The sequence below is a fragment of the Leptosomus discolor genome, chromosome 21 (assembly GCF_034619465.1).
Source record: "Leptosomus discolor isolate bLepDis1 chromosome 21, bLepDis1.hap2, whole genome shotgun sequence".
In the NCBI taxonomy this organism is placed as follows: Eukaryota; Metazoa; Chordata; class Aves; order Leptosomiformes; family Leptosomidae; genus Leptosomus; species Leptosomus discolor.
This window is the reverse complement of record NC_141411.1, coordinates 876027-899590: the sequence shown is the minus strand read 5'-3', so window position 1 is coordinate 899590 and position 23564 is coordinate 876027. Positions and strand designations below refer to the sequence as shown.

The 23564-nt window shown below is 45.0% G+C and overlaps 1 protein-coding gene across 1 annotated transcript; it reads right to left on the bottom strand.

Moving 5' to 3' along the window:
- Nucleotides 1-723: 723 nt before the first annotated feature.
- ST7L (suppression of tumorigenicity 7 like) lies at nucleotides 724-23532 on the bottom strand. The gene is made up of 16 exons (XM_086476398.1): nucleotides 23334-23532; nucleotides 22305-22387; nucleotides 20610-20769; nucleotides 20058-20112; nucleotides 19389-19504; nucleotides 17713-17791; nucleotides 16709-16863; nucleotides 16091-16188; nucleotides 15661-15775; nucleotides 13774-13846; nucleotides 13007-13109; nucleotides 8949-9099; nucleotides 8712-8804; nucleotides 5811-5950; nucleotides 1001-1070; nucleotides 724-759 (listed from the first exon to the last, which is right to left on the bottom strand). The coding sequence occupies exons 1-15, from the start codon at nucleotides 23530-23532 to the stop codon at nucleotides 1017-1019; spliced, it is 1674 nt and encodes a 557-aa protein (XP_086332524.1). The 3' UTR covers nucleotides 724-759; nucleotides 1001-1016.
- Between the last annotated feature and the right edge of the window lie 32 nt (nucleotides 23533-23564).

Below are 23564 nucleotides of genomic sequence, written 5' to 3'. Positions count from 1 at the left end.
ACTTTTGGCAGTTTCAGACACCACCCTGTTCTTCAGGGCAAAGCGGTTTGAAAGACAAAAGATGCACAACTAAATATAAAGAAGTAATAATAGGAAAGAAAGGAGTTTATACTATCGTTTCCTTGCGTAGCTCAAGCTCATAGGAAACAGAAGAAACAAATCTTTGTTTGCACACTATAATCTATATTAAACAGACACTTAAGAAGTCAATAAATTCAATGTGTTAAGAAGCAACCTTTTAATAAAGAAAGCAGAACCATACTTCGCTGTTAACAAATATTTTGAAAAAGGCTTACAAAACTAAATCTAAGCCAATTATCTGGTGCATCTGCAGCTGAGAAGGAAGCGTCAGTGCCCCCAACATCTGCTCAGTTTGTGTCCTCTCCTTTCTTACAGAGGAAGTACTGGCTTCCAGTTGTACAAGTGATTAAGAGAGCAATAAGGTATTGCTCAACAAAAACTATTTTCTTAGATGATTACAGACTAAGGCCAAAGAAGAAACTGATACGCTAAGCACCATTACCAACACGGAAGCCTGTCAAAGAGACCAGTTTGAATAGCACAGCGTTCTTCCCTGCGCCCCAGGTCTGGGGGTCAGGTAACCACCGGGGGTCAGGCTCGCCAGAGCGACGAGATCGAACCATCGTGGGAAGCACGCTCCAGTCACACTGGAGCCAGCTGATGCCAGAGACTGGACAGCAGGAGGACCTCGATGTTCTCAAAAGTGAAGCTGAAGGGGGAAAGAAGAGTCCCAAAGCACTGGAAGAAACAGAACACAACAACGACAACAAATCAGCTCAGTTTCAAAACCAAGATCCTTTTACAGGCTCAAGGTACGAACAAAACACCACCCTGTGTCTTTCCCTCAAGGCCACAGAGCTACTACCCCCTCGACGCCGACGCCACGGAGCAGGCTTGTAGTAAGCATTAAATATTAGCCAAGACAGACAAAAGAAGAGAAAACCCTCTGGAAGCCGCAGCTCCGGCCTTGTCCACTCACCCCCGGCGCGGTCCGCTCAGCTGGAGGCCAGAACGCTGGGAGCACTCACCGGCCACAGCACGCGCAGCACCTAGGCAGAAGCAGGAGGGGTTAGGGCGGCGCTTCCCTGCTACAGCTGCCCCGAGCCCCGCGCCTCCAGTTCTGAGCACACTGGAGAGGAGGGCAGTGGTGTATTTTCTCGGCTATTCAGGCATGGATTATTTATAGGTCATCGACTCAAACATGTGAAGATGGAACAGACCATCCACCAAGACCGGCCTGTGCTTCCAGGGAGGATCCATATTCTAGATGCCATCTAAACAGTTCCAGAAATAAAGATCAGGCTCAAACAAACGGTGCAAACTCCCCTGCACCTTCTCAACCCATCCCCCAAGTATTCCGCTGCGACTCGTGTTATCCTCGTACAAACCCTCTTTTCAGGAGGCAGCAATGACAGGACTCATTTAGTTTGAGGGCTTTACTTTGGCCCTCCTGGCTTCTATCATAACCTCAAATATTACATTGAAAAGGCTTTTAAAACATAACATTCACAGCAGCGCAGGAGCTTTCCCTTGCAGCGAGCTTCTTCCCCGCCTGTTTGCGGGTGGCACCTTCACATTAAGTGCATGAGTTAAGATGTAGATTAGCAAGGCAGGAAACCTTTGCCCTTGGCATCGACACTCAGCTGTGACAGGAAACTTCAGGCTTTTTTCTATGAAGTGTAGACCCACTCATTACACATTGGCAGGGAAGTGCACATCTCCGAACTATACACATTTTCTCTTAGATAAGCAAAAGACTCAAGTGTTTATAAATATGAAAAGTTCAGCAGCTGGCTAAAAAGTTAATTCTTCAGTCTCACTTAATGAGCTTTGGGGAAAGTGGTAGGGGGATTTGTTCAGAAAGTAAAGCACGGTGTCACAGAAAGCAGGACTTGCCAGATGGGGCTCTGCTTAGTCCTATTTTCTGTCTCTAGATGGCTGCTCTCAGCAAAACGGCAAGGAATCCTCTGACGGGGAGCTACAGAACAACCAGAATGAGAAACGTTTTCTCCTAATCTTGCAATTATAAAAATTAGCCAATTTTTAATTTAAGTCCCATGACTTCCTTCTTTGTTGTGAAAATATCAAGTGATCCATATCAAAACGCTTTGGAACATGGATTGCCTTAGGATTTTGTCCAATCCCCTGAACAAGGAAGTTGTTTCCAGTAGGATTCAGCAGGAACACTGCTGCAGTATTTCTTCAATACTTCAATATTAACTAATACTGGTCTATTCCAGTAGCATAACACTCAGACTCAAAAAATGGCATTTGCTTGGAAGGTAAGCATGTTAGTTGTTTTCAGGAACTTCTGACAGCGCCCACTGTCACTCTGCATCTCTAGTTTTCTTGAAAGCAGACCTATAAGGTATCACCGAAGGAACTGTGCAACATCATTTTTGTCAGATGATACGCAACTACCCAGTCCTCCACCTATGTAATTATTAAAAAATAAAAATTCATACTCAATGGAAAAATAACGAGGCACTTTTGTCTGCAGTTTCAACAGAAGTTGTTCCATGTAACAGAGTATTTTTCAGCTTGCTCAGTGACCTGCAGAGATTGCCATCCCTTGTGCATACCTCCCCGCTTCTGTCCCTTACCCAGAAAACTCTGAGCAGCAACTGCTCAAGAATCAGAGCTGCCTCTGGTGATCGAGAACAGCGTGATTCTCCGAGAGATCGGAAATCTGGCTGGAACACCCAGCAAGGCCGAGCTCTTGTGCACGGAGCGCGCTTGCGCCCGTCCCGCAGGTCACAGGGCGCTCTCCCACTCCTACCCCATCCTCACCAGCACCGACTCACAGAACATCTTCCCTTCACTGAGGAATATTAAAAGCCCGAGCGGCAAGAGAACCAACGAGCCCCAGCCGGCTCTAAACCACTCGGGACTTGTGCCAGCGCCCGTCCTCGTGCCTGCAAACCCCCGACGTGTGCCAGGCAGGGCTGCGCCCCCCTCCAGAGGGAGCCGGCTCGCAGCCCCTGCTGGGGCTCGGGGCTCTGCTGACGGTGTGTTACCCTGTGTACATTGGAACCAGCAAATGCTTCATTGTGATTTTTGGCCACTTGGAATATTTTTAGCAATTTGCCAGGGTTTACTCTGTGATTTATTATGGAGGAAACAAACTCAAGCACTAACGAATGAAAATATGTAAACTCAGACTCTTCAAGTCAATAGAAAGGTATTCAACTTCTCAAAGCCCTTTAGAGGCAGGCAGTTTGCTGTAGATTCAATTGCTGGAAACAACAGTTTGCTTACGAAGCAACTGAACTGTAATCTAAGGAGTCATATTTAAGTCACTGGGAGACTCACAGTGAAAAGTTCCGTATATACAACACTTCCCAATTGTCATTCCTAAAACTGTGTTCTAGATTTGCTGGAAACTCAACAATTCAACAATTTATTGGAAATATGTTTTGTATTGCTTCTTCACTAAGGCCAAAGCACTCCAGGTATCTACCATCGAGAACTTTATTATCTCAAATTACTATATTTAGTAAGTTAGAACACAGGATCATGGAAAAAATACCTGAAGTCATGAAATCTACAGGAAAAAAAATTCATTTAGAAAGCTTAAAGCACTGGAATTACCTGCAAATATAACACTAGATACAGCAAATAATAATCGTTTCATTACGGTACTCTTGGGTGGAGAGGTGGGTGTCATTAAATAGAAGGCAAGCTTCCATTTTCGGTATGAAAACTCAGTGGGATGCTACTGCCACATACCTCCAGAACACAAGAGAGAATGCTTTATGAAGTGTTAGCAGCCATCACAGCATTATCGATGGTTAAATACTGAAGCAATAAGTCAGAAGCGTTAGTTTGATATCGAGTATCATTGTTTCTCACAAATTTCCCAAATGCTTCTGAAAACATCAGGAATGGGATCAAGAGTACAATAATCTAATAATTAAAATAAGCAACAATATTAGTCATTAGAGTATGATTGGGAGTTAACATTCATTCTAGCTAAAACAGCAGAATACTGGAAGACGGTATTTCCTTCTCAGCCATCAATCTGAAGAGATGAACACAGAATTCACTTGTCTGTTCATCTCAACATCCAGTTTCCACTTTTGCCAGCATCAAGCCAGCCCAGCGCGTAGCAAGAGCCCCTTTGTGCCTGCCACCACTGCGACTCGGTCGGTAGAACGATGTGGCAAAGTGCAGTCTTCCGGACCCTCTCTTCATCTGAGGAGACACTATCCATCCTTTCCTACAGGAGACCAGCGAAATCAACACACTGCCAGATGACCAAACCCTGGGAGTTTCTTCCCCGCATTTGGACACGTCACTTGACATTCGAAATGTCATTATGCGAAGCCAACTAACTCCTACAAAGTCTTTTTTTGGTTCAAGAAACCCAGCAGAGAGAACTTCACCAAGCAATTCTTTGTTAGCATAACATTTGACCTTGTATCTCTTTGGAAATCATACAACTTTGCTAATGCAGTCCTTACAGAATTAATCAAGCAGATATTTAAACCCTAGTTACTATGAACGCAGCCAATTATGAGCAGCACTGAAATTTGTCACTGGCGTGTCCAACTACATTTTCCAACACAAAGATCAACAGAACTGTGTGGAAATGAGGCCCCATTCTCAGCCCTGCATGACTTGGACACTGTAGACTAGAATTGCTAGCAAAATCAACGCTTTTAGGAACAAAGTATTCTTAAGAAAAAAGGCTTAGGTCCCAGGTCTCCATTACCTGCTGCACTAAAACATAACACCTTTCACCCTCTATTTTGACTAGCAAAGCTAGGATAAATGGTTCATTGAGAACTCAGAGCTCTTTATTTGCCACTCCACTCTACCGCACGAGACCCGCAGCTCAATAAAGGCCAAATGCCACGGCTTAGGCTGAGAAGTGGTGAGGGGAAGCTGCCTACGGAGCTTCTTCCTCTGCCAAAGCAAGACAGCACAGCTTTCAGAGCCCAGGGCAGGATGGCAAGGTTACAGCCAGCAGCAACGTTAACAGATAAGCACGGGGAAAGAAGCTCTAAAAAGAGCAGGGCAGAGAGAGGGAGCAAGGAGACGGGCACAGAGGGCACCCCAGGAACAAGCGCCTCACCAGCAGGCATCTTTAGGTCTATTTAAAGCAGCACAGATCAGACATGTATCCAGCTGAAAGCCTGCTGGCCACTGTCAGGTCCAGCTTCTATCCCTGAACAGGTACTCAAACACCAGAACTGTGGTCGCTGAACACCTTCTCCACCTCGTAATCAGAACCAGATGAGATACAAACCCATTGCTCTAGTTCCCAAAAGGTAGGTGACGGCTAACTCACTCCTGGACCTGGCTTGGAAGCTAAGAGTTACCTTTGCTTTTGTCCCCTCCATTCCCACCATGCTACCAGTCTCCAACGCTCAGCAAGAGACCTGCCGTCCAGCCTGCCTTTTACTCGCTTCTCAAAACCTCCAGCCAACAAATCCCGTTTCTGGGGCTCTCAAATTGCAGACTTCCACTTCTATGACAATAAAATCCACACTCAACACTGTGCTCTGTGGCAAAGTTTCTCTGGTGCCGAAATGCTGCTCTCTCACCACAGGAGCGCAAACTAAAGCCACAGTAGGCTATCGTAAGAGTGCGCCTTCTTGTCAAAACAGACATTTTGCCCAATTTTCAACAAGCGTTTGTCACTAATTAGATTCTTACAAAGGGAGATAAAATAATTCACGCCCCACGAGCGTGAGACTGACTGGAGCCTACTTCACCGTGGACCTGAAAACTCCCGAAGATCCCACCAGTTACCTAAGCAAGCCCCCGACAGAGACAATACTTACAGCTTTAGCGAAAATGACCATCAGCTCAGGGAACTGGTGCGTAAGGAGGGCGAGCATTGCCGAAAAGGAACATAGGCCTGCTGTGAAATGGATGAAAAAGGGAAGTTCCTTCTGTGGGTAAACGGAGACTTCATGAAACGCTGGAAGGAAAAAATGAAGAGTATTGACATTTGATAACTGAGGACAGTTTTCTGAATTATTTACACAGTCTTGTAACTCAGTCCTAGACTTACAGCAGTCTGGACTCAAGACTTTTGTGCAGCACGTTAGGTCCCAGTACTTAAACTTCTCAAAAATGTCTCCCCTACATTAAATGCTTGTCTTCGTTACTAATAGTCATTACGTCTTTCTCTTCACAATCTTCTTTTTTCACCTGCATGGGCTCTATTTTTGAAGCATTTCATCAGGTTTAGCTTTTGGTATCTACTCTTTTAACAGGACAGAGGGAAGAACTGTAAAATCCACAAGCTGTCAAAACTACCTAGATCCATTTAAACAATTCGGGTGTTTCCAACCCTCTGCAGCATTAATCCTGTTACCCGAAGAGAACAGCCCATCTCCCCCTCCTATAAGAAGCTCAGCAAGTGCAGAACCACCATCGTGTTATATACACACGCAAGGTACCTCCTTAATGCTTTTCAAAGATTTCTGGTTGGTAGGCTACAGTAAATTTTTTTTGAGCAGCTGACAGAGTAGACCTCAAAGGAAACAGCCCCGGGACTAGGTTATAAATTCTGTACATAGCAGCTCCTCGCAATTTCCAATCCATGGCCACAAACTCAGAAGAAGGTGATTAGGCAGGCCAAGGGCTGGCAGAGGGAGCTTTCAGCACTCAGGACACTACTACTGGGTACCAGCTGAGGACCTGTTCGGTGAATTCGCAGTTACTTACTGGCTCTGAATACCTGCAGCTCTTGACTTTTATCCAATGATTTTAAAGGGCTTTTAAATGAAAAAAAAAAAAAAAATTTCAAGACAGAAGTCATTATGAAAGGGCTGCGCACTTCTTGTGTTTTTAAAATCTAACAAAACCCTCAAGATTTAAGTAAGCTTTCTCATAAAACAAGAAAATACAGTTGTATTAATTCTAAAACTGAAGTCTGAGGAGGAAAAAGGCACCGCACGCTCCCAGTTACTGTGCTGAATGCTGGCACAGGAAAGCCACCGTCGCAAGGGCAAGCCCAGCAGAAGTGGATGGTGCTCTTGCAACTCCTCAACAGCAAAACGTGCCGGGGGTGTGTTCCACGGTTAAGCACAGATTTCGGAGCACAACTAAGCGGAACATTCGGAGCTCCATATCCAGCGCCCATCAGGATGTTTAGCATTATCCCAGACTCTCGGTCCACCTTCGCACAGGCAGCCAGCCCTGCGAGGCCGTGACCCAGTGTGACAGTGACACACGCCTCTACTGAGCAACCAAAGAAACCGCTTCTCCACCACGGGACATGGTTATGCTCGTGTACTATGGAGAAACTCACCTGGTTTTTAAAACAGAGTAATGCAATTTAGGAAAGGTCCCAACTTAAATTAGGAAAGCATAAGAGAAATAGGAAGGATTCTTTTTGCACTAGTTTTTCCTACACTGGCTAATTAAAATCAAATCCAAAGCAGGTAAGGACAACCAAGGATAATTCTATACATTCACAGCCATTAGAATTGTTACTAGTCAGACCAACACAGGATTTTTGAATCATTGATTTGGTCAACATATTTTAAATAGATAAATTTTTAAAAAATTAAGCGTCAAGATTTCTTGAGGAAGTACTGCAATAAAAGTGTTAAGATGATTTTATTTATGGGTAGTTTTATATTTAAAACACAAGAGGAATGCGTGAGTGATTGTGTTGAAATATCTGCATGTGTTGGTGTTTAATTATACTGGGAAGTCTACAATTTAGGGTTAGCTGCTAACCAAGGAATTCCTTGTGCAATATCCTGCATAAGTGAGAAACGAGTAATTTAAAGCAGTCTGGGGGCAAATTTAAATTACACATTTTAAATATAACTTCAGGCTTTTAAATAGAAACACGTATGTGTAGTTTTCCTTTCCACAGCTGTGGTCTCAGTGGGTCTGCTGGTGCTTTTGCAGTAGCACTTTCCAGTCCCGTGGGACTTGCATTTCTTCATGATGTAGAAGTTCATGCCCAAAGGAATTCTATTAGCATGTACAATTAACAGTCAATTCTAATCTAAACTAATGCTATTCTCCTAAATATGATGAGCACAGGCCCTAATGATTTAGTCTGTTTGCCTTACTTAAAGAAAAAAACCATGTAGGCTCATGATTGCATAAAGTAATCTTGAAGTAAGGGGTTGTTGGAGAAGACTCACTTGTCAGTGTCAAGTGTTAGTACAAATCCATAAAAATAGATAAAAAGTTCCAGGAAGCATACTGTCCAGCAGACCAGTGTGTACCAAGGAGTCAATGACAGAAAGCAATGCATATTCTATAAAGGTACAGATTACCCAAGGATTCTCTGGAAGATCACAGACAGGTTCTGCTAGATACCTGGCTGCAGGACTGGAACCAGCGCTGATTCCTTGCTAAAAGGAAACGGCTCCTCTACAACAGCAGTCAAATCCATGACTACTTTTAAAAGTAATTTAAGGAATTGGCCCATTTTGTTGTCCTTGAAGTTGGCCAAACTTAGTCTGAATGTACCACACACAGACTTAATCTTTGAAGGACTTTTGTGATTACAGAATCAAGCTAACATTTACCACACACACACATCAAGTGCTTCAGGATCGTTTGGGAGGGACATCAACAAATAGCTGAATCCCCTTCACAGGAAGCTCAGACTAAAAAAAAAAAATCACAGTAAGGTAAATACAGAATACCACAAACCGAACATGTCCTTAGCTTATGTTTTATTATCATCACTGCCTCAAATCACTTACTTGGCAACAGTTCTCTGTCTGCTGTTTCTGTGCAACTCGGATAGGGATAGAAAAGATGACCTTTCTCTAACGGGTATGGGATCATCCTAAATGCTGAAAAAAGAGCGAGGGACATTAGATCCATATCTAAACCAAGCGACCAGCTTCTCACAAAGAGAACCAATCGTGTTTGAGGTGAATAAAGGCAGAGAGATTAGTCTGTGTACAGAATAAAGTAAAACAAGGAGAGATACTTACTGCCTTCCCACGTGCAGTGCAGCAGATTTAGAGCCCCTTCTATCCTCTTCCAGTGCTGGAGGTGAAAAAAAGCATACGCTACTGCCTCACTGTCCCCTCGCTTCAGGATATGCTCTGGAGGTAGCACTAAGCTTTTCATTTCTAGTAAATACTGAAAGTAAAAATGGAAAGCACACTTTGTTATGTGGAATGTTCCAAAAATCTTTAATTGTGAACCATAAATGGTCATTTCAAACCCCGTGAAGTTCAAGAAGGCCAAGTGCAAGGTCCCGCACCTGGGTCGGGGCAATCCCAAGCACAAACACAGGCTGGGCGATGAGCGGATGGAGATCAGCCCTGGGGAGAGGGACTCGGGGGCGCTGGCGATGAAGAACCAAACATGACCCGGCAGCGCGCGCTCAAGCCCAGAAAGCCCATCGCACCCTGGGCTGCACCACAGCAGCGGGGCAGCAGGTCGAGGGAGGGGATTCTGCCCCTCTGCTCCGCTCTGCTGAGACCCCCCCTGCAGTGCCGTGTCCAGCTCTGGGGCCCCCAGCACAGGAAGGACACGGACCTGCTCGAGGGGGTCCGGAGGAGGCCACGGAGATGCTCAGGGGCTGGAGCAGCTCCCTGTGAGGAGAGAGAGTTGGGGTTGTCCAGCCTGGAGAAGAGGAGGCTCCGGGGGGACCTTACAGCACCTTCCAGTGCTGAAAGGGGGCTACGGGAAAGGCGGGGAGGGACTCTTGATCAGAGGGTGTGGTGATGGGACGAGGGGTAATGGTTTCACACTGAAAGAGGGGAGATTTAGGTCAGGTATTAGGAAGAAGTTCTTCCCTGTGAGGGCGGTGAGGCCCTGGCACAGGCTGCCCAGAGCAGCTGTGGCTGCCCCCTCCCTGGCAGTGCTCAGGGCCAGGTTGGACGGGGCTGGGAGCAACCTGGTCTGGTGGGAGGTGTCCCTGCCCATGGTGAGGGGTTGGAACTGGATGGTCCTTAAGGTCCCTGCCAACCCAAACCACTCTGTGATTCTGTGATTGCTTGAGGTATAACTGAGCACATCGCATGGGGGCCAACTTCTACCTGTTGAAGAAACAGCCCAATGCTGACATGGTGCAGACACCCTGCACTCACATGGGAAGTGAAAAGCAGCAAAACACAGATGTAGAAGACTTCAGTTGGGGTTTTCACACACAAAGTATCAGAAAAACAAAAATGCATCTTCAGTAAGGCAAAATAAAATACACTCTTGTGGACTATAGAGAAGTACAATGCCACCGGCACGCTACCAGTGACCTGCAAGTTTAGGCTAATAATAAAAAAAAAAAAACACACCCAATGGTATTTTCTCTCATCATTTAATCACTGAAAGTTTCCATGTAGGAGGCTAAGTACTTGTCAGCTCCCAAGTACGAGTAGCAAACCAGAAAGTGTCAGTATGCTAACCAAAGGAAGAATGATAAACCAAACCCAGGAAAACCTCGTTTTAATGTGGTTTTGCTGAACCACCACAAAGTATCTCTGATTTCAGATTTTTTTCAATTCCAGCCTTCTCCCTACATCAGCAGAATATCTGATGCACATTCTGTGGTCAAAGAACACAAGGATTAATCATTTTCCATTTCCCTTGAAACACAGGACATGCAATTTTGTTTTCTCATGGTACGTTAAAAAAAGACAGGTATTCATTTTAACTTGGCCTTTAAAAACCGATGAGCAATTTTTACAAGAACGAAGTGACAGTTTCAGCTCTAGTATTTACCTGTGAGCTGTTCTCTCCTAGCATAGAGTGTCTCATTCAATAACAGCCAAAGTTAATCCGCATCTTTGATCAATGTAGCTGGCAATTCCTTTGACTGTCTCCCAAAGTGTAAGAATGCAGCTAACTCGCCGATTTATTTCAGCAGATGCCACAAACTATGAGATTATTTACTAATCCAGTTTGAGGAATTAACTTTTCCCATTCAGATTCTTGAAGGAATGTAGGAGGGGTTGTGCCCCAGCCAAATAAAGCACATTTGCTGCCTGGCTAGGTTCTTCTCTTAGTGCCTTGGGCCTGCGCTCCAGAGGGTAATATTCTTGCTAATCCCCTCTAATCCTCCTCAATTATTTTTTTTTTAATTTTTTTTTTTTTAACACAGTAAAGGATCACTCACACAGGGCTGCTGTGGGAAAATGGTCTCAAATAGCTGACCCTTGCCCTGACTCCTCATGCTCTCCGCAGCGCCCACTCTTCCATTGTACTAACTGGGTGGAGAGCAAGGGGACAGAAACGCCACAGCAGAGACGAAGCCCCGCTGCAAGCAGTGCCACAACACGCCAGCACTGAACCCCAGGCTTTGGCTCCGCACCCGTGTTACCACATCAACAGAAAAATTCGACAGTCTGGCAGGTTTTCATGTCTGTGCTTAACCATGAAACAGGCAAGGCACCAGTGCCGAAAGTACCTTGGGTTTTGCAGACTTAAAGTCTTTACACACAATTAAAATTCAGAAGATATTCAGAAGATGATTGGAAGAGATTGCCTCGTACAGCACCAGAACGCGGTTACAGAGCTCTCATCTGAAATCGCTGAAGAGCACCACTTCCCTAGCACTGTAAAATGCCTTCCTAACTTTCCAAACAAACCCCATCCTTGTAAAAGCACAACTCGGAACAAAGAGAAACAAACATTATTTTATTTTCCTTATGCAAAATGATGTTATGTGCAAAGACAACCACTTTCATCAGACGCAAGAACAAAGGGATTTCCACTTTACATACTCATTTACTTTTAGTCCACGGGACAGAACAGACTGCAAATTCAAAAACCAGATTTTCTTCCCCACTACTCCACTGTAACCCATTGGGCAAGTTACTTCACTTGTTTGCTTTGACTACGAGCATTTCATAGATTCCGAGAGCCAACACCAGTAAAATTCTGCCCTGTCACCTAATTAATTGGTGTTTCAAGGTAATATTGTAATAAAAAAGATCATCAAGAAGACTGGCTAGGTATACAATTAGAAGAGAAGATCAGATTACTGCAACCTCAAATCACTTTCTGTGATTGCCGGTGGAACTACGGAGCATATTTTGGAAACAGCTTGTTTGAAATGATATCTGACTTCTTTTAAAAAGGTACAAGAGGCTTCTGAAACAACTGGAGGATATACAAAATAAAAGAACTTTTAGGTAATGATAATGCATTATAATCTTCTTCCCCTAAAGGCAGAGGCTAAAGAAAAATCTGTCTGAGACTGTCTGAAATGAACTTGCTACGCTCTTGATCAGTCATGCAAACAAGCAGCAATTTCTCCCAGCAATTAGCTTTCTCAGTGCACATTCTATTGGATTGGACAGGCAGACAGAGCAGAGTGGCTGGACAATGCGAGCCTGCACAGCCACAGCCCCTGGGACTCCACCATCATTTGCAGAGGATTAGGTCCAGGCCTGAGCCAACCTGCTGCACTCAAGGTCTCCACCAGAGCCACCACCCACACCAGCACCGCAAAAAGCAACCCAAGGTTTTATCTTCACCCCATGCTCAGTGGAACCCGTATCTTGGCCACTTCAAGCAATGCGGACCCCAAATTACAGCCTGTAGCCATACTGACTCTTAATCTTGTTTACACGTGGATGAACCAAATAAGTGCCTGCAGATCTTTCAACAACCCGAGTTCTGGAGCCGTGCTTGGAAGCACAGCAGAAAAAAAGAATGTTGAAATGCTACGAGTGGTTATTGTTTGGAGAACTTCATTTAGCTTCAGGGATTTTAAATATCTAAATTTATATTTATTAATGCTTACCCTTACCCAATAAAGGGCCTTCAGTAATACATTACTGGATTTTCCAATGAGTTCAAAAATTTTGAGTTTAAAGTTTTTGCAAAAACCCCTGTTTGATCATCACCTATGGCAAACAACTAATTCTGGCCATCAACCATTTACAATACAAATACGAGTGTGTTTAACAACTCAACGGCTGGACTTACAACTTCAAGAGAACAGGGGGCTAGAAAGGCTCCAATAACAAGCCAACAACGTAACATGACTTTTTTCAGAAGACAATACAAAGTGGTCCAATAGGAAATAAAACACTCTTACCTTTGGAACATGAGGGTTAAATTCCACAGCTCTGTGAATTGCTTCCACAGCATTAATTTCTGCTGTACTGAGCCCTCTCTTGGAGGCAGTTTCTGGGGAGAACCTGAAGGGAAAAACTCGCACTGAACAAAGGTAATAAATAATAAATGCTAACCAGGTCTTTATTTGCATTGGAGCTCATTAAAAATTGGCTGACTATCAAGAAAGATAAACAAACCCTTCTAGGAGACAAATGTTCATGTTAATTTAGGTATCTGGACTGTCATCCATGCCCATATGAGAAAGTTACATTTGACTTTTTGAAACCTCACGTCAATCAGGTCAGGTAATTGAGCGCCCAGTCCTTCACATGACTGTTACGGCGTCACCTCCTCGAAGGTAAATCTAGAATCAAGTGGGCAAACAGCCCAGAACGAAAGTGAAATGCCAACACAAACTGCCACAAATATCCTGCACCCAATCCATAAAACAAAGAACTGCTGAACATCACAAGCAAGACACTGAAAACAAAATTGATACAAAAGCACACGCAGGTCCATGGGCTCCTGAAAAACATCTTCACCTGCGTTAACTTTATGGATGCTTGAAAGAAGCTTTAAATTACATTTAACTACACCCCCCCACACATATATGTATATGTAACAACACTTAACTTGCTCTTAGAAATGTAACTGCTACATACTGGATTTAGACCTTTCTAATTCATATTTTACAGGATGACCCAAGATCAGCAACAACCAACTCTTTTCACAAATGTGCTTGCTTACCTTTCTGAAACAGCTCTGGCTTTTAACAGGGCTGCTGTGTAACATATTGCTGCCGATTTTGGAAGACTGATATCTATGATAAAACAAAATAATTAAGCTGTAAGATTCTAAGGCAAGGCACACATTTTACACCCACACGCTTTGAGCTTAGACTCTTACTCGGGTATACCAGACAATGAATGCAACATCTGGAACATTTCAGCTATGATTAGAAACCTCTACTGTCTTTGCACAGTCTTCTTTCCGGTCACCAGTCAGTCTCAGATTAAAAACTCAAGAGTTGTAGTTAGATGGTAAAGAGTAATTTTTCCTTCTAAACGTACCAAGACACCGAAACTGAGTTCAAAGAGAAATGCAGGTATTAATACACACTTAAGAACAGTGTATTTTTCCTGTATTGACCCACAAAGGTTTAAAACAGGCTTCTAATCTTCACCTAATTTTGCAACTGCACATTAACAGAGTTTTACACAATACTCAGAGAGAGTGACTAGAAGCTGACCAAAAAAATCACGTTACAGACAGGTAGACAAATTTTAATGAAAACACAATTTCCATTCTTTTCCAGTTGCATGGGAAACTGTTAGTTGTAGGTTTTGTAGAATATCTGAGGCCAAGTTTGAGCTGACAATTACAGATTAGATGGTTAGCACTCCACAGTACAAGTTTACTTTAAAAGCAGACAAAGTCTGGGGTCTAATTCCCAAGTACCATGTTGTGTATAGTCAGATGGCTCTTGCTTTTTTTGTAAATCCCATCCTGGGCTTGTCCATCACTTACTAGAAGTCTGGCTGTCGTGTCAAGCAAAACACAGGGGCGCTACAGAGAGTTTGAAGCTCATACTCATTTTTCCAGATGCTTAGAAAAAAAAAAATCAGCAACCCTTTCTTAAGAAAGCGTTGCAATTCCTGATGTTAACATAAAGCACCACCAGGAAAAGAGCAAATGGTTTTGTCAAATTAATAAGAATCCACACAGAACAACACGGGTGATCAAGTGACGGGAGCAGGCTGCTAGGGTGGCCACGCACAAGGGGCACGGGATCTGGGCGACAGTATCATGCCCTCGCTTCCCTGAAGCAATAAAGAACAGAGACACGAGAGAGGACCACCGACTTCTCAAGGGCAGGGAACAATTGCCACAAAATACTGCTTCTATGTCCCTCCATTCTGAAGGTGACTTAAGCGACAGCTTTGACAGAAGCACTTCGTACACTAACGTTGTGGACACGATCTGGGTGGCAAAACTCAGAGGACAGTAAGAAAGAGACTTTTTTATTAACCTTTGTCTAGACTTGCACAACACCTGAAACGTACGAGTTGAGACAGAAAGCGAAAGCAAACGACTGCCATTTAACGGCCCAAAGCTCGCATACCACTGATCTCTGGCAAGCAGCACGCTTGCACGTTACTAATCTCCAGCGAGCAACCTCACAGCATCGCAGAATCACGAGGCCAAGCCTGTAAGATGACAGAAGGGAAAACCACCTTTTCCAGCTTATTTACCTCAATTACGTAGGGAGCTATGTGCTGTGACTGCAAAAGGCTGATGAATTTAGGCATAACAAGGGATGTAGAAGAGATTAAAAAATTAAAATAATCCTTGAATTGAAGAAAAGTGAGCTCCAAGATTTCTTCACAGATGAAAAGTAACATAAAAACATAGAAACTAATTTGTATGCAATCTAGCTTGCCTAAATTTGACCTAATCGTTCGAAAGAAAAAACTTGACTTGAACCCTGGAAGTGCCTGTTCTTTGCCAGTGAAGGGAATCCAGTGATCCAGCCGAGATCACAGGCAGACATCGGCTCTGGGACGGGCGTGCCTTGCCCTCCTCACCTGTGCTCCCACACAAAACCGCCCGTATTTCCCAACAGGCCCCACTTACCATCATACTTTGCTAAAACTGCCTGGACATCTGCATAAGCCTGTAACTCCAGAAGTGCCTCCAGCAGGTTTTCGTGAATATTCAGCATGCTGAGAAGTGGAAACTCTTTCATCAACTGCAAATCAGTACAGAGAAATAAATTAAGCACGTACAGAATTGCACTTGAAGCCCTGAAATACTTAACAGAAATCAGTACCATAATTTAAGCTTTTTCAATATCCTGCTCTTTCACGGTGTTAGAAACTGGCACATAAGCAGCATGAAAAGAATCGCATCATCTCTACGTTACTTTTTTGCTATATTCACCCACTGGAAAACAAGTACACTGCGGTTCATACAGCACGCTCTCAGCCCAAAGTTACACAGTTCCCACAGCGAGTTGGTTTGGTCAGTGATATTTTCCTATGAAAAAAGAACTTATGATACTTACATCTCTCATCATTTTTACTGCTTCTCGTATCCTTCCAAGCTTTCTTGCACACATAGCTAGTCTCCTCTTCACGTATACCAATACATTGGTGTCTCTTCCTGATTACAAAGACAAAAAAAAAATTAGTCTATCAGTTTCAACCCTTACCTCTCCTTCCCTCTCTCAGAACAAACACTGAAAACCCCACAACCTTTTTCCTAACCACATCTAAAAGCATAAAATAATTACTACTGCTGTTCCAACCAAGGCCTATCTCAACCAATGCCAGCAACTTTTAACTAGGTTAAGCGACAAAAATATACCTGGGTTTTTTTCCAAAACATTGGGTGGGATATCTGGGAAGAACGGGCTACTGACCCACACTAGTGGCTTCATTAGTCTGCTCTACCTACCCAACTTCCCAAGACAAGCCATGATGAATCCACAGGGTAACTGCCACCTCCCAAGATCCGCTCCGGTACCACCAAAGCTCCCACCGCACGTCACGCGTAAGCACGGCTAAAACAGTAGGAACTGCCTCACTGAACCGGCAATCAAACTAGAACCACGAACTGTAACTTCAGTTTTACATTCCTGCTCACACAAAACCAAGAGTTCACGTGACTCCAAAGTCCTTACTCAGCTGTGCTTCGTGCTGGGGACTCTGGGAATGGCAATTCTGAGACTTTCTGTAAATCATTTCTCCTGCTTTCAGAGCCTGCTTGAAATACTTCTCAGCATCCACAATAGTTGTTGCTTCTTCCTCAGCTAGGAGAACATACGCCGTGGCACAGCTGTAATAGCAAAAAAGCCCACTAATTACTCTGAAGAAGAAAGTTTAGTATTTTTTAAGGAACTGATAAAAGCATTAAAGTGGGCAGCTTTCACTCACGTTTAATAGCTAAGCACTGACAAAATTAAAGTACCAAAATACTGACTTGAGATCAAACGATGAGTGTCAGGAAAACAGAAACCTTTCCCATTTTACAGAACACACACGTTTGGAGAAACAACAAAAGAAAGAATCATCACAGCAAGTCAAATTATTTTCCTTGAAATATTAAAAATGCTCTGGTAACTGCCGGGAGAGGTTCCTTTGTGTTTGGTTTGCTTTGCTTTTTTTAAACCCAGGAGGTTTTAAAAAAAAAAAAAAAAAAAAAAAAGGCACTTTACACAAAACCAAGAAAACCACATAACAAAATGGATCTCAGCAGTGCATGAAATTCTTTGGTTTGTGTTATAAGAGTATTTTTAAATCCCTGACAGGAGCGGCATCGGTGAACTCCACATACAGTATGGCCACCATGCCACCTCGGGAACACACACAATCTCGTACTCAATGGAGACTGTTCCCCATCTGAATAAGATTTCCTATTTGTTTCTTGCTACTGATGTAAAGATTTTAAAAAATATCTTTCCCAAGAAAAAGGGAGAACAGAAGGTTTTTACAGAACAGTTCAATATTTCAGAGCAACTGATAGCCCCACGTGCAGTTCTCACAGCCCCAGAAGTCTCCCCTTAAGCCGCTCAGGACTTTGCTAGAAGTAAATTATTGGAACAAGAAGGTGACAGTGCGCCCAGTAGCACTGGGCTTGCCCTTCCACGCTAGGAATACAGCGACTGAACTCGTACTCTAAACTTACTCATTGTTCAACTCTAAAGCTTGATACGCTGCTTTAATCCGGGCTTGAGGGTTCCTCTCGCGCCACGCCTTCTGCATAACTGTGCAAAAACAGGGAAAGGCGGGTGAGGGATGGAGACACCGGCGAAGCACCTGGGAGCCGACGGAGGCAACGCCGGCGGCTGCCGCCTCAGCTCCACCTCCACAGAACTTCCATTTCGCGCATTCCCGTTCGCTGGACGACTGTGACAGGGAAGGGTAAACAAGTGTTTTAATCCCAGCGTGGGGTTCTACCACAGGCAGCAGAACCTTGCAACCTCTCATTACGCCCCAAGTTCAATCTGAGAAAGAACACCCCCCGGAAGGTTATTCACTGACCATTTAAGACCACCTCCACCGAGAGGCAAAGACAGCTTACACAACCAGGCAGATGTACCGTTTCCAAATCGCTACAGATTTCTGGAAACATTTCCCAAGACTTGTTGAAAGCTTGGCAGGAGCAACTGTTAAACACAGGTTCTTGCACAGACCTGCACAGAATTTTAATTTAAGCTTTCAAACAGAACTTCAAAGAAAACAGCGAAAGAGAGAGCTGTGTCTTGCACAGGTACAGTGTGAGACGGAAGTACTTAGACATAGATCACAGAGGGTTAAGCAATTCCTTTTTAAATTTACAAAGCACACTTGAGTGGCGTAACACGGCAAAGCCAATTCAAGATACACCGTAATAATTTATCATGTATCAGAAAATGTTCTAGGAATTGATTAAAAACAGTGAGATCTCTCTATTCAAAAGGGTCATCTGAATCACAGCTTGAATTCAAAATCACGGTCAGGTGAGGAGCAAACCCGAGTTCAATGCAGCGACTCTAAACCCCTCCCCACTACGCTTCCCTTAGGGAAAAATGGAAATCTCAAACCAAAACCCAACTTCTAGCAAAAGAAAAACAACATACTCAAGAGCCACCATTTTTCTATGGAGAACTAATAGCTTTTACACTAAGTAAGAGTTCTGAAAGAACTCCAAAACCTTACGTTCCTGGAGTTACATATCTGGCCTATCTCAAGTACGATAAGAAAACTGAAGAATCTATACATGTTTCTTTTGGAACAAAACCTTCTGCTGTCCAGCAAGAATAAAGTGGAAAAATGTTTGAGTTTTCTTTTGGAAACCAAATATTAGTCTTGGCTTAGCAAGTGAGACAATACACTCCCTCTTGTGAAACAAAAACACATCGTTCATATCAGGCACGTCACAGCCAGCTGACAAGTAACGCTTCCGCAACGTGACAAACTGACAATCGCTCGCACCCGGCCTGACAATAACCAGGTAGGGAACGTTTTCTGCACCCAACGTGGAACACAAGGAGAAAATTCTGGAGGCGGCACTATTCATGACTAAGGTTTAAACGAGACCACGTCTTCGGCTGTTGAGAATACAATCCAGGTTTTCAGTACCGTGTTATTATTTGAAAGTGAGATCTTAAAACACGTCAGGACCCTGACAGCCTCACAGTCAGTAGAGAAACCACAAGGTAAAAAAAAAAAAAATAAATCTTTTCACTAAATGCATCTCTCCAGCCTCCTTGGCAGCTGAGAAAGGCCATCGTTCCACGGAACGTCCGACACGCTCGCTCGCGCGGCCCCGAAGCCCCCCGGCACCACCCGCGCTCCCCTCCCCAGCGGCGGCACCGGTACCTGTGTCTGAGGGCCGGAGGGCGTCTGTGTCACACGTGAAGAAGTTCTGGTGATCTTGCGCGGACAAATTCATGTCGTAGTACGTAAGGGGCTCCTTCCCAGTCACCCACATGTATCTTTAACAGGAGAAATTCCAGTGAGAGGCATACCCTGTAAACAGTGTAAAAAGGGGGTGTCTGACGCCCCCGACAACTGAAACTAGTGCAGAGAGTTTTTGTTAACGAAAGCCTGGAGCTACTAACCAGAAATTTCAAGTGCTCCTGTTCCATAACCTGTACAGGCTGTAAAGTTCTAAACAACTTGGGAACTGGCTCCCTACAAAACACCTTTTCCTATTAAATAACACAAAGAGACTTACAACACAGCCCTACCAGTTTAATAAAAGAGAATTTTGATTCAGAATCACTGTCTCAACCTCTGAATAAAGTTTTTCTACTACTTTACTCTCAAAAAACCTGATCATGTCACAGTAATATTTGCATTCTTAACAATGAAACTGCCAAAGCTTGGATAGGTGCCTTTTAAACACAGGATTGGCATCAATCACCCCTATAATCTCGCAGGTCTCAGCTGTCTCCTGATATTACAAGTGCAAGCCCTGTGAAGAAGGCATGTGTGTGTCCCTGATTAATTTTAAAAATACACGATAGAAAGTAAGGTAACTAATACCTGCTATACTCTGCCCCTCTGAAAAGGTTGAGAGGATTTCGCCACACTTTGCACTCTGGAAAAAAAAAATTACTTTTTTAATTAAGAGTCCAGGAAATACTGCCTTGACTTTAAAATGCAGTCATGCAAACGCAGTTTTACTTTCAAAAGCTGCTTTAATTTTATTGTTATGCAACCTGAGTACAATCACATGATCTTCTTCACAAACTTCTGCTATCCCATAAATATTTTTGCTCCCCAACACCGCTGGGGTACAAAAGCACACGGCGGAAAGCTCAAACGCCGTCATTAACGCTCACGCCATGTTTACCTCGTACATACTCAGAATAGTAAATATCTAATGTTACTGAAACAGGCTTAGCTAAATGGGTCGTATTTTCTAAGTCACATTTTTAATAAATCACAGACACATCATTATTTGGTTTATTTTTACCATTACGAATAAAACACGCTGTAAGATGCAGGCCCAAGCACTAATGAAGAGCCAAAGCCAGTTCACGTGAACCAGCCGCCCTGAAGCTGAAGGAAAACTGCCGGGACACCCACGATCACCTGGCATGTTCTGCCGGCTCGCCTCGCTCTCTCCAGCGGAGAACGCTGCTGGTGCCGGAGGGCTGTTTTCTGCCCCGCCAATGAGGGGCCTCAGATGGCTCACAGAAACCTGCTCGATGAACGACGTGCCGTATTTTCGGAAGTGCCACCACTCAAACACCTATGATGGGAGAAGAAAGCACCAGAAGTTTCCTCAGGCAACACCCTTCCAACATAAACATCAGAGACAAAGTGCCAGTTGTTCACAGCTACTGCATCCCCCTGCAAATGACTATAGGTGGAACTTATCTACATACAAATTAACACTAATTATCTGGTTTGGCCTGTCTTGTCATGCAGGATCACCCACCTAACATGAAAGAGACTGAACAACCCAGTAAAATTTTAGTCAAACAAGTATGTTCCTCCCCAAGTCATTAGGATAACTTGTAAACCCTTTCAGAAAGCGCCAGTACAGGGAAACTGTGCATGGAGGCAAGAACCTCAAGACAGGTAGGTTTTTTATTATACAAAAATAATCTAAAAGAATAAGGAACAAAATGGAGAAACAGGCATGTTCTGCCATTCAGAAAAGTCCGAAGAGAAAAGGCTGAATTAACAGCAATCAAGCACACTTACCAGAAATTTTGGGTCAAAAACATCACCCTCTCTCTCTTTGAAGCTATCAAAAATACCTGCGTGTCACAAGTCCTCAGCACTGCACCACACTGTCAGCCCTGGACCAACTTATCAGAGTATTTTCATTAGCACGCAGAAAGATGTGAAGTTTAGACAAACTGTATTCTTTGTTAAGAAGTGTTACTATAAATAGCGGCTGACCAACAACCACTTCCTCTTAAAAGCAAACCTATGCAAAAGGCCTGTCACAAGCAGAATCCATTTCCTTATATGACTTCCCTCAAATCCTTCAATCCATACCCAAGCAAACAAATTGTTTCTGCCACATAAATAAGATACATTTTTCTAATGTGGCAGCAAAAAAAAAAAATCACCTACAAAACAGATTCTGTACATTCTGGTAAACGGGTTCAATCGATGAGAAGAGACATTTTCTTCAGCTTTTCACACCACAAATAAAGATTAACCCAAAAGATTTGTAGGTAGTTCCAGGGTCTGCACCAGGGTCGGATAACCGCCGCTGGAGGAACAGCTGCGCTGGCAGAACTGACCACGCAAGGGTGCCCCGTCCATCGCGTGCAGTGCCTGTGCACGCTGTCATCTGAAGATGAGCTGAATTATTGGCCCTTTTTCACATCAAAGTTGTTAAAATAGTTACATACCGACATATGCACAAAACCCCCCCAAAATTACCGTGGGAAGCTAAACTCTTAACTACCCAGTTTAAAAGAGATAAACATCTCAGTGTTCTCGTTGCACAGAGGTTTGCAGAGCTGGCACGTGCATTTCGCACGTATCTGTAGAGACACACACGTATGCATGCACACACACGGACACCCACCTCCTTAAAACCTGCTTGGGTTTCTAATACAGGCACAAGCTATTTTCCTTCGACTCACCCCAACGCACAACACATGCCGCAAAAGAGCACGTCCAGTACACCAGGGAAGAGACTAAACAAGTTCCTTCCTAGCACAAAGGCACCCTCTAGAGTCTGATCCAAAAAAAGCCGACTGCATGTACCCCTAACGAAAGACGTGTTACAGTTGTTTAAAAAAATAAAAGTGGACTACTTACAAATATCAGTCCAGATATAAAAGATGAAGTCACTGTAAGGGCAAAGTAGAATTTCGGAGTCAAAGTGCTTAAGAACACAGTCACTGTTAAGAGAAAAAAAAAAAACAACAAAGACTTAAGCAGAACTGAAAAGCACAAATAGTTTATTGAACAATGCTAAATGAAATATTACGCAAATATACAATATAGCCCTAGTAACTTTACAGATAATGTTACTTTGTTAGAGAACCCTTTCCATAATTAATTACTGTTTGTAACCACCTGTGAGTGAATTAGGTTATACACCCTACAAAAAAATATTCAGTGTCAGTTCTTAGACAAAGCAGCCCACGGTTTCAACGACGTCATGGCTGGTGGACCTCAGCAAGCGACCGAATGTACAGTTTCATTTTCACCCCAGCAGAAAGGCCCTGTTTTAACCAAGCGCTGAGAACATCCCATTTCCACAGCCCTCTCCCTCGGGCACGGCCAGCCCCGGGCGGGGAAGGCCGGTCTCTAGCGCTGCTCCGGCCGCGGTTTCGACCCCCCCGGGGGCACATCAGCTCCGCCACCCGCCGCCAGCCCGGCCCGGGAGGGCGACAGAGGGGGCAAAGCGCGGCCCGGGCTGACGGACACCCCGGGGCGGGCAGCGAGGGTCTGCGGGGACAGGCAGCCGGGCACGAAGTGACAAGGAGCGGGCCGGGACGCGGCCAGCATCCCCCGGGGCACCGGCCGGGCAGCCGCGGCGGGCACTCGGCCCGCACCGCCAGAGCCGCCTCGGGGGCTTCCAGCGGCCCCGGCACCGAGGACCAGGCTGCAGCCGCGGGGGCGGCCCCAGACACCGGAGTGTCCCCAAACCTGGAGGCGGCAGCACAGCGGGGAGCCCCGGGCTGATGCGCTCGGTGTGCCGCGGCAGGACCGGCCCTGCCCGCCCGCACCGGCGGCCCCGCAGCCCTCCGCAGGAACCCGGCCCGGCCGCCACCAGGGCGGGCGGGGGCAGCCTTCCCCCGGCGAGCCCTCAGCCCCCCGGCGCGGCCCGCCGCCTCTCACCGGCCGCCAGGCTGTCCCGGAGCCGCAGCGGCACCCGCAGCACCACGTAGAAGAGGCCGAGCCCGGCGGCCACGGCCAGGAGCCCGCGGGCCCACGGCGCGGCTGCCGCCGCCCGCCGCCGAAGCTGCTCCCAGCGCCGCAGCGCCGCGGCCGCCCCGGGGCACGGCGGCCCCCGGCCGCTCCCGCCGCTGTCCGCCATGGCCGCCGCCGGGGGACGCCGGGAGAGGGGCG

Coding starts and splice junctions, on each gene's coding strand:
- ST7L (XM_086476398.1), bottom strand. CDS start 23,532: ATGGCGGACAGCGGCGGGAGCGGCCGGGGGCCGCCGTGCCCCGGGGCG. Junction 19,505..20,057: donor AGAGGGGCAGAGTATAGCAG/GTATTAGTTACC, acceptor CTCCTGTTAAAG/ATACATGTGGGTGACTGGGA. Junction 13,847..15,660: donor AGTTTTAGCAAAGTATGATG/GTAAGTGGGGCC, acceptor GTTTTATCATAG/ATATCAGTCTTCCAAAATCG.